Here is an 11,322-nt window from a genome sequence, read left to right as displayed (position 1 = left end):
TCAAGAATTCTGTGAAGACACTGACATGGCAGACCCCAAGTTTAAGTTGGGCATGGTATTTTTAAGTGGGGCAGTCTTCAAAAATGCCATAAGGGAGTATTCTATCAAGGTAGGCAAAGAGCTAAAGTTCAAAGTGAATGATCGAAACCGAGTTCGAGCAGTTTGCAAGGACGAGTCATGCAAGTGGGTGTGCTATGCGTCTGAAATGAAAGATACCATAACATTCCAGATCAGGGCCTATGTACCAGAACATACATGTGCTCGAACAAACAAGTACAGATTTTGTACTGCTTTTTGGATGTCCAACAAGTACCTGGAGGAGTTCAAGGACAATGAGAGCTGGTCATCTATCAAGTTCATGAATAAAATCCAGAAGGACTTGATACTTGATTGTTCGAGGACTAATGCTTGGAGGACTAAGAAAAAAGCCTTGGAAATCATTGAAGGATCTTATGCACACCAATATGCCAATTTGTGGGACTATGAAGCCGAGTTGAAGAAGACCAATCCAGGAACAATAATCGAGTTCTTAACAGAGGCAGATGAGGAAGGTAATCCAATATTTAAGAGAGTTTACATTTGCTATGGTGGTTTTAAGGCAGGATTCAAAGCTGGCTGTAGGGCAGTGATTGGGCTGGATGGTTGCCACATCAAGGGACACCAAACTGAGCAACTTCTCACGACCATAGGAATTGATCCTAACAATGGCATGTTCCTTGTTGCCTTTGTTGTTGTGGAGTTTGAGTGTAAAGAGTCTTGGACATGGTTTCTAAATTATTTGAGAGATGATATTAACATCTACAATGGATACCATTGGAATTTCATAACAGACAAACAGAAGGGTTTGATAGAGGCACTCAATGGTATGTGGGAGGAGGGTTTTGTGCAAGCTAACATAGGTATTGTGCTCGTCACTTGCAAAGCAATTTTACTCGGGTAAAGTAACTTCAAACACTTTCTATTTTGAATTTTCAAACATGATTTCAGTAGCTTGCATAAGAAGTTAACAGTTTCTTGTTTGTTTGTAAAATTTGGTTAGGTGTTTAAAGGGCAGTTCTTGAAACACAAGATCATGGCCGCAGCCAAGCAATATTCTATGGAGAAGTTTCACCAAGAGATGAACTTAATCAGGGATGAGGATGAGGAAGCCTACAACTAGTTGTGTGAGAAGAATCCAGTGCATCGGGAAAGAGCCAACTTCAAAACTACTCCAAGATGTGATATACTCCTTAACAACCTTTGTGAGTGTATCAATGGTAACAAGGCTATTTTACAGAGACCCATATTGTCTATTCTTGATAGGATTAGGATGTATTTAATGAAGAAGATGACCAAACAATGTCTCGCTGTGGAGAAATGGCATGGGGACATAGGACCTAGAATATTCAAAATAATAGAGAAGAACAAGTCCTTGAGTGGTGAAAACATTGCAGAATGGTGTGGGGATTCATTGTATCAAGTTACAAATCTATATAGTCGCATGTATAGAGTTGACTTGGCATTGAAGACATGCTCATGTGGTCGCTTTCAGTTGTCAGGTAATTTTCATGACCTTGAACTTGTATTCATTGCCCTGATATTATTCATGTTATTTATCCTTGAATTTTTCAGGTATTCCTTGTGCTCATGCGATTAAGTGCATTTGGCAAAGAGACGAGCAACCGAAGAACTACATTAATGAAGGCTACAAGAAGTCAATGTACATGAATATCTACAAGCGCAAAATCTGTGCAATTAATCCCATAGAGCAATGGCCCGAGACAGGAAAGAAACCTATGGGAATACCTCCCAACAGAGTAGGACCAGGAAGGCCAAAAAAACTAAGACGACTCGAGCACGATGAGGTTGTGCCACCACGTGGGACTAGAATGACCGGAAAACATGTCACAATCAAATGTTCTGGTTGTGAAAAGTATGGCCACAACCTCACTACATGCTTTAGAAGAAAACAATAAAATTTGGTAAGATTGTACACATTTTGGCAGATTTCTTGCTTTCTAAATCACTGCAATGTCTATAAATGTGGTTACGTTTCTTGATATTGCAGAGACAAGAACAACGTCAAGCTAGGAATGCACATCAACAGGCTAGAGATGCTTAAGATAAAGGACGTGGATGGGGACGTGGCCATGGAAGTGGTGGAGGATCAAGCCAATCAACTCAACAACCTACACAAAAAGCAGCTAGTACGAGCCAATCAACTCAATAACCGGCACAACAAGCACCGATAAGGGTAAACTCAACAACCCTTAAACCCAAGTCTGTTATTTGTATGTGGTCATTACTCATAACCTTTCTTATTGCAGCGGAGTCGTCGAATGAACCGGGCCCCAACCAGGCGTTTCGACCTTCTACCAAGAACTTTATTTTGATATTGGATGTAAAGACAATGAAATGCTTTTTTTTTGGATCATGTACTGGTTTTTTTTTTTTTTGGGTGAGAAGTTCACAAAACTGAGTACTTTTTTTGGGTGACAAGTTCCCAAAATTCAATGGAAAATCTATGAATTATGTGTATCAAACTGGTTCTTTTTGTATTGATAATGTATCAGATTTGTGGCTTTTATTGACAAGTTGTTATGGTTTTTTATTGGTAATGTATAAGATTTGTGGCTTTGACAAGTTTTATGGCTTTTTATTCATTATTAAGGTATCAGATTTTTTTTCAATGCCAAACTATAACCAAACTTCAGACCAAGCTAGAAAATACCACATTCCATTACAAAATACCAATTTACATTACAAAATACTAATTACAAACTTTAGACCAAACTTCAACTATCATAATCCCCAAAACATTACAACATAACTTGACAATTACATCAATCTCACTTAACAGACTTAATAAACAACCACAATCAATTCAAAACATATACTTATTTGAAACAAATGACATAAACAAGAGCATGCATGACGAGAACCATATAAAACTTGATCTTTTGTGCTTCTATAGTTATCTTCTCCCTCATTCTATTCAGCTCATCTTCGTCTCTGCCATAACCATAATTTTTTGACACTTCAACTTGTTTCAAAGCAGTTTCAAGATTGTTAATCCTTTTAAGTAAATAAGGAATTATTTGAACTGACCTTTTACACATCTCACTAGGACAAAATACGTTATCCGGTGCGACGAATGTCGCACCCAATGCCTCAAATGTCGCACCTAAAAGTTTATTAGGTGCGACATTAGGTGCGACAGCGTCGCACCGGATAACCCGTCGCAGAAGGTATTGGGTGCGACATGTCGCACCTAATAAGTCCCCCTTTAGGTGCGACACTTTCAGGTGCGACATGTCGCACCTAATACCCTTCCGCACCTAATATGTTAATTTGTAGTAGTGTCTCAGGATCAACCCAAATCAATATACCACAACCTCTATCGTCGGGACACTGCTATAAAAACAAGGACACGAAATCAGTAACCCAAAACAACAACGAAGACGAGAATAGGGAAAATACCAATTACCTTGTACCTTGAACACCCATAAAACGCCGACCAGGATGATCACATTTCCATGCCGTCCGCAGAACACACGCCATCTTGCATCGACACCGCAGCCTCTGCTTGTCATCGGAATGGCCATCGTCGACTCCCTCAGAGAAATTACTCGTGGAAGACGACGCCATTGACGATTAGCGGATTGGATTAGGGTTTTGTTTCGGGAAGAAGGTTTTTTTTTCGCGATCTAGTGTTCAGACCAAATCACGATTGAGTCTTTGATTTGGGATTTTCTATTTAAGTCATTTCTTCTATTTATTATTCGAGCTTATTTCATTTAGATTTTAGTTTTCAATTTCTTTTTCACTTCAAATAAACTAAGTCAGGGGTAAAATCATAATTCCACCAATAAAGCTTTTAAAATCATGCCACATCATCAAAACGTTATAATTTAACGTCTAAATACTGACAGAAGTGACTAGTTGTAACACGTGTCTAAGTTCTGAATTGTGTTCTGCAATATTTCCGAGTCCAGGGGTGAAATGTGACCGAGGTATGGGTGCAGGGGGCAAAAATGAGATTTATTCAAATTTATTTGATTTGAGTGGCTCAAAACTTTTTTTTTATTGTAAGATCTAATTAGGAAAATTGTCTTCCTGTTAGTTATATTTGTTACGTGTTTATAGTCTACTTCTACTGTGCCGATTCTCTTTGAGAAAAAACTTAGGCCTTTGACTTTGTGTTAGCGATGGGAAAAAAAGAAGAAAATAATTCACTTTAAATTCTTTTTGCAAGTGATTATCTTTAGGGTTACAAATATCTTCCCATATAAATAGCCTCACAACTGAAGCGTACTTATTTTTTTTATTTCTTTGAAGTTCACGTCCCCTCTCCCTAATCCATAATTTATTTTTCTTCCCCACAAAAAGTAAACCCTACCACCAAATAGATAGATGTTTTACTCTTTGTTCTCGAGTTCTATCAGTGTTAAAGACTACCGTCCGAGAAATTAGGTATGCAATTCATGTTCCTTCTGAAATTATTTTCTATATTGTTTGTGATTTTATTTTGAGAGAGGTTTTAGATCAAAAAAGGGTTTTTGGTTCGGATTTAATCAAAACCTAATTTTCATACACTCACCGTGGCTTAAAAAATAAACATTTTTCGATTAAACTTTTAAATAGAACACATGTAAAACTAGCTTCTTCAAAAAGAATCAATGCAAAATAATAATTATTGTAGCTACGATAAGCGTTTTAAGATCTGAAAATTGGAATTTGATCAGACCAGCGAATCAGGTCTGCACACTGATTTGAAAATAATATGTAAATATTATTTATTTTATAAATAAATTACTCTATCGAAAATTTAAACAGAAAACCTCTAAATCTAATTTTTCCAGAATGATAGATTCTGGAGAGGTCGCTGTGAGCTCGGCCTTACACGTGGCGGAAAATTTAACGCTTCTAGCAAGCGGCGGAAAATAAAAATTTTCTTTAAACAAGTATAACGATTTTACTAACCTAGACAAAGAGCAAGCACATGTTATTATTAAAACTATCCAAGAGCGATTACACGTTTACTAACCTTTATGAAGCTTGATCGTTGAGAAGCTTTTGTGGAGGTTGAATCGCTTGTCTCCCCACGCAGCTCGTCTTTCTTCGTTCTTTGGGAACTCGAGTAACCACGAAAGTTTCTATCATATAAATCAATCGAGGTAAGAAGGAATAAGTGTATGGGCACTTTTAAACACAACGACTCAAGAACAAGTCTTCGAGTCGAAGAGTTAAAATAAACGCTAGGTCAAATGTGGACCTAGGTGCCAAAACAAAAATGAAAAGAGTTAGAGAGAGAGAGAGAGCCACAAGGTCTAGAGAGATAAGCTCTCAATCTCTAAAATTGTGGGATGAGAAACAATGAGAATGATGGCTCTATTTATAGGAGAATGATTACCTTAAAAAAGATAGTTTCCTCTTCCATAGAATATTCATATTCATGAGCAAATATTTGTTTCCCTCTTTCTATTTGGACGTGCAAGGTAGAGCTTCTAGAAGCAAATTTGTTTCTTCTTTTGCTTGCCCTCTCTTGCCTTGGCCGTGTGACTTATTTCCTCCTAGAGGAAATTTGTTTTCTCTTTTTCTTTTGTCAAGTATCTTCATACATTAATGCACAAAATAAACTCTCTCTTCCCTTAAGTACATGTAAAGGCTTCTAGAAGGACCTTCTAGATGTTTCTTCATTTGTCCATGACAACATAAGAAAAACCCATTAAGAATTTTCAAGTCTTCTCCACGCGGCCTGACATTCCTGCACCGCCTTTTACCTCAAGATTTGATTCCAAGTAAGCCTGTTTCGAAATTTGCAATTGTATATTCAGGGAAAAGGAAAATTTGATTGATTGTTGCGGTTTTGTTCGTTTGTAGGAAAATTTCAAGAATTATTGGTCGGAATGTCCGTGGGAAGATGATTTGAGGTTTGCTAAAGGTGTTTGTGGTCAGGTTTGTGCGTTGATTGAACACACTTTATTGACCTAATTTCTTCACATAAAAAGTAAAAGAAATAAATAAAGACTAGAGTAATGAAACTATTTTTTTTTTCTCTTTTCAGATTGAAGTGCACTAGAAGTTGTTCATTTGATAGACGAGTATTGGATGAACGTGGTACGAACTTCTCTTCAGAGTATGCTCTAGAACTGCTTTATATGTATGTGTATGTGTGTATACATATATGCTTGTTGTTAAGTTTATTGAGTGGTATGCTTTAGGTCTCCCACATTATCGTGGAGTATAGGTGTGGCCGTACACCTAACCTAGATGTTCTCTGCAACACCAGAATAAAGTTCGGTATGTCATCGTCAAGCAGGCTTTTTTTTTCTTTCAACATTTTGGATGTGTAAATGATCCGATGAGTTTGAAATGAAGCTTGCTTTGAAATATTAAAGGTGCATTCATGGATGCCATTAGTGATATGAATTTCGACTATATCGCTTCGGGGCATTATGCAAAAGTTGTCCACTCGTTCGGAAAAAATGGCACGGACGACGGGGTGTCGGCTTTGGAGCTATCACAAGATACGGTAATGAGATGATCTATGATTAGTTGAGATTAGAGAGGAAGAGAGTGTGTGGTTTGTTGTGAATTTTGTGCAGTGTGTTTTACGTTCAGGTGAAGGATCAGATGTACTTTCTTTCACATCTCTCCCAGGCTCAGCTTAAGCGGCTCATTTTCCCGCTTGGTTGTTTGTCAAAGGTCCAGAATTCAATCAATAACATAGTTATGTTATTTTACCTCAAGGATGTCTTCAGTCACAAGTCAACTTGTGTATAGAACTTTTCTACAGGAAGAAGTTCGCGGGCTTGTCAGAGAGTTTGATCTACCGAATAAAGACAGAAAGGATTCGCAAGGAATATGCTTTCTCGGGAAGGTCGCTTTATTAATATGTTTCTTTTTTCCGTGGTAGAACAAAAGAAAATATCGAGTGACCATTAATTAGTGACTTGATTTTGTTTTTCTTTTTTATATAAAGTTCATTGAATTTGTTGCGAAGCACATAGGTGAAGAGGAACTGGCGATTTCCTCGGAAAGCATAGAGGATTCTGGTTCTATACTATTGGTCAACGACAAGGTCTACGCCTTCTCGGTGGAACCTGGTATGACTATGAGCATCAACTACATAACTCGAAAGCTCAAAATTCCTGTTAATATTCCTCTTGCATATGTAATGTATGTGCAGGTATGTGGTAGAGAAGGACGTCAAAAACAATGTAGTTTTTGTATCAAGAAATTACTTCTCGTTTGACAAAAGACGGAGAATTTTCCGTGTCGGCTCGTTGAAATGGCTGAGCGGATCACCCCCGGACCAGTCCTCTCAACTGCACTATAAGGTATCGTAGTCGACATCTAATTAAGACAAAATTTAATTGTCTTTATCTCTCTACTAATGATCAAAATGGTCTTCATTTGTACTTTCAGGTCAGACATGGCCCGGCTTTTTACAAGTGTGACTTTGCTATGGAACTCGGTGATGATGGGGCGGTTGTACAATAACCCGAAGATGACAAAGTCCTGGCCGTGGGACAGTTCGCTGCCTTCTACAGAGGAACGACCTGCTTGGGCTCGGGCGTGATATTGGAATCTTGGGACGACCGGGGATTTCCCGTTTGTGAAAGGGCTTTCAAGATCGCGGGAATGGAAGATAAGTCGCTGCTCGGGAAACTGGTTAAGATATATGTGAAGCCCGAGGACGAACCACCCATTTCGGAATCTGAGACGAAAAGGCCGAGAAGTTCCCACGTTATTGCAAATGTCGGTCGACGAAAGAGTGCCTCGTTCTTCATGATATGGGTTCGGGAGCTTCGAAAGAAGTGGTTTTCGATTTTGTAACTTGTCTTGGTCGTTGCTTTGATGTTATGTTAAGTTTCCAATTTTGTATAATTTCTATTTGAAAAGAAAAAAAAAACCCACACCATTTGCAAAAAAATTGTATTCACTAGGTAATTTTGTACAAACATTAATTCTTAATTGATTAATATTAAAATTTTAAGAAAGATAAAATATATGTGCATACATTTTCTAAATTATTCCAACAAAATAATTATATAAATAGGAAAGAGATATATAGATGTATAGAAACAATACTTGGGCACGGAGAGAAATATGCGTGGCAGATTAGTAAAGTAATGGATAAAGTTCGATTATACATTTTCATCAATTTTTTTCCTTGAGCTTTCTTTGATCATGCAATATATGTGCACTTCCAACTAAAATTTGAACATTAAATTGGCTTTTTCAAAATACTTATATTAAAGTATTAATTTATGGAGAGATTCAAACAAAGGTCCGTTTAATTTGAAGAAGATAATTCTTCAAACTAGATTGAAACTAACATTACCCTTAAACTAAGATAGTGGATTGACTGACTTTCCGTCTTCAATTCGAAACAAAGAAAACATGCCATAACTTCAAAATAAACCTCGATAAACATAATAAGGTAAAAAAGTTAAAATAAAAAAGATATTCATGCCAGTATGACGAAAAAATTGAGAAACAAATGGTCGGTATCAAAGGGAAATCCATTGGCTCGCTAACTAAGTTCATGGTCATTATCGAATAACTCCACATGATATTAGGTCAAACACCAATATAAAAATGACAAGACGTACCGCAACTTCGTCTCTGTTTTTTTATCTCCCTAAAAGTTGTACGAGAGAAAGTAATGAATATTCGCTAAAAAGATGTAAAGTTTATGAAATTACATTTATTGTATTTAACATATGTTAAAGATAAAGATAAGAGACTAATTATTACAATTTAACCATGTTCATCCCTCCCAATTTCCTTAAGAAACCGAACAATATAAAAGAAAAACATTTTCTTCCCTCACGCACCAAACAACATATATCTTTTGATTCTCTCTTATTTTCCCGTTTTTCGTCCCTCCTAATCTTCTCATGCATTCACTTTTCTTTATTTATTGCCAACCGAAGTGCAGACAAAAACAAGTAAGAGTAGATATTTTTTTTTTGCAAAAATAAGAGTAAATTGTATGAAATAGTAAGGATTATTTTCAATTCAAATTATAACTCCATTTGTAGATATTAAAAAATAGAATTAATCCCATTTTTACCCACTGGACTCGTACCTCGGTTACATTTCACCCTTGGATTCGAAAATGTTGCAAAATTCAACCCAGAACTCACACACGTGTTACAAGGTCCCACTCGTCAGTATTTGGACGTTAAGTTTCACGTTTTGATGACGTGACAAAATTTTAAAAGCTTTATTCGTGAAATTATGATTTTACCCCTGAGCCAAAATCATTCTTAGCATTAAATTCAATCTATTTCAACCTGGTGAAGTCCACTCTCTCTCTCTCTCTCTCTCTCTCTCTCTCTCTCTCTCTCTCTCTCTCTCTCTCTCTCTCTCTCTCTCTCTCTCTCTCTCTTTGAGACTTGAAGTCACAAGTTGGAATTAACCTGGTAAAATCAGATACAGAAATTTTTGTTCAAGTTCAGTTCTTTAGATAAAACACATCGTCACTAGATTATTACAGCAATGGGTTACAAAACCTGCCTATTCCGAGTAAAGCCATCTTCACGCAAAAATGAACCAGCTCTCAAAAGAAGAGAATAAAAAAAAATCCAGAAGAACCCAGACCGCGAACCAGAGGAAAACACCATCCTTTTCTCTGTCTTCTTCTTCAACCTGTTCTCTATCTTCTTCTTCAACATTTGCTCTTCTTCTCCATCGCCAACCTGCAGAAGAAACGAAGGAAAGAAAAAAAAAAGAAGAGAGGAAAACAATAACACAGATTCATCGAACGAGACAGCCTCAGTGAATCTCCACAATCAATCCAAAATTTCGAGTTCAAAACAGTGCAAACCGAGCCCAAACAACGTCAATCACAGATCAATTTCACCAAACAACCTTAAAATCCAAAAAACCCAAATTAGCAGAGGAGAACAAAGAAACAGAGGAGATCAGCAGCGCCAGTGCGGCGAACGCCAGCTGGCGGCCGAAAATTAGCAGAGGGACATGATCGAGATCGCCTTCACCGGCTTCGGGAAGACTCTGGTCCCCTTTCGCGTCGCAGATCAGGCCGAGGAGCCTCTGGTCGGCCGCGGCGTCTTTGTCCTCCGGCGACCGAAGCTCGGCAGATTCTCTCGGCCTCGTCGAAATTCAGGGCTTGGACGTTGGCCTCGACGACGTAGCGGTGAGTCTCGCCGAGCCGCGGGTCCGCGTCTCCGAGGGCTTGTCGCTGGATCTCTAGCCCGGCCGAGTAGAGCAGCAGTGAGTTCTCGGTCTGGCCCATCGTCGCGTACATGTCGCCCAATTGCATACAGCCGGCGAATTTTGCGAGGGCGTGGGATTCGCCGTCCTCGATCGCCGGAGCTGAGATTGACCATTCGAGGATCGAGATCGCCTCGGAGTAGTTTCTGAGGCAGCAATGGAGCTCGGCCGAGACGTGGAGGCTCATCACGTGGTCTAGCTTCTTCTTCTCTTCTTCATCTTCTTCTACCTCGAACGACGAGACCGCTTTCTCAGCCATCTCGAGAGCTCGTCGGGGATCCGCGCCGGAGCACAGCATTTCCCTGGCTCGCTTGAGCAGCGACGGACCGTCGGTTGGTTGTTTGGGATCGTCTTTCGTCGATTTCGTTCCCGGACGACGAGGCCTTAAAGGTTTCTTGTTCTTCTTCTTTTTCTAAGGGTTTGGTATCGGTACTGGATTTAGGGATTTAGTCTTCGCTTCTTTATCCGGTTGATCATTGGTTAAATGTAGAGATTTTGATAAAATATTAATTCTTTCATTTTGATATTGTGGCTTGAAGTTGAAACTTGTATTGAATATGGTTGTCCATAAACGCGAACCAGAAAAGAAAAAAATGCAGAGAAGAAGAAAGGAAATAGAGAGAGAGAGAGAGGAGAGAGAATAATAGAAATATTTAATTATTTAATTTTATAACAATATTTAAATATTAAAAGTATTTAGAATAATAGAAAATACTTTTATACCCTTTAAAATTTTGTCACATCATCAAAACGTGAAACTTAACGTCCAAATACTGACGGAAGTGGGACCTTGTAACATGTGTGTGAGTTCTGAATTGAGTTTTGCAACATTTTCGAATCGAATGGGGTGAAATGTAACCGAGGTACGAGTTTAGAGATAAAAATGGGATTAATTCTAAAAAATAATATGCCTAATTTTTTCATGATATATATTTTTAATATAATTTAATTAATGCCTAGTTTTTTTCTTCATAATATCGATGCATAAGTGGTGCGTTAATTTAGAGCTCTCCCAACTCAATGTCGCCACTTCTTCATCTTTTGCTGCAATGCAAAACTTAAAAATAAAATAATAAAAAAATAAAATAATAAAAA

At 38.0% G+C, this 11,322-nt stretch overlaps 1 protein-coding gene and 1 pseudogene across 1 annotated transcript; both read left to right on the top strand.

The window, feature by feature from the left end:
- The first annotated feature begins 25 nt into the window (after positions 1-25).
- Positions 26-1,159, top strand: LOC149383212 (uncharacterized). The gene is made up of 3 exons (XM_089627714.1): positions 26-551; positions 603-922; positions 1,040-1,159. Exons 1-3 carry the CDS (start codon positions 26-28, stop codon positions 1,157-1,159), a joined length of 966 nt encoding a protein of 321 aa, XP_089483840.1.
- Positions 1,160-1,327: 168 nt separating this feature from the next.
- Positions 1,328-7,821, top strand: LOC149383211 (uncharacterized; annotated as a pseudogene).
- Positions 7,822-11,322: the final 3,501 nt, after the last annotated feature.

This window comes from Urtica dioica, chromosome 10 (assembly GCF_054948205.1).
Source record: "Urtica dioica subsp. dioica isolate 48M chromosome 10, U.dioica_male_clone48M_v1_H2, whole genome shotgun sequence".
NCBI lineage: Eukaryota > Viridiplantae > Streptophyta > Magnoliopsida > Rosales > Urticaceae > Urtica > Urtica dioica.
The sequence above is the reverse complement of the archived record's forward strand: the minus strand, read 5'-3'. Positions and strand labels throughout refer to the sequence as shown.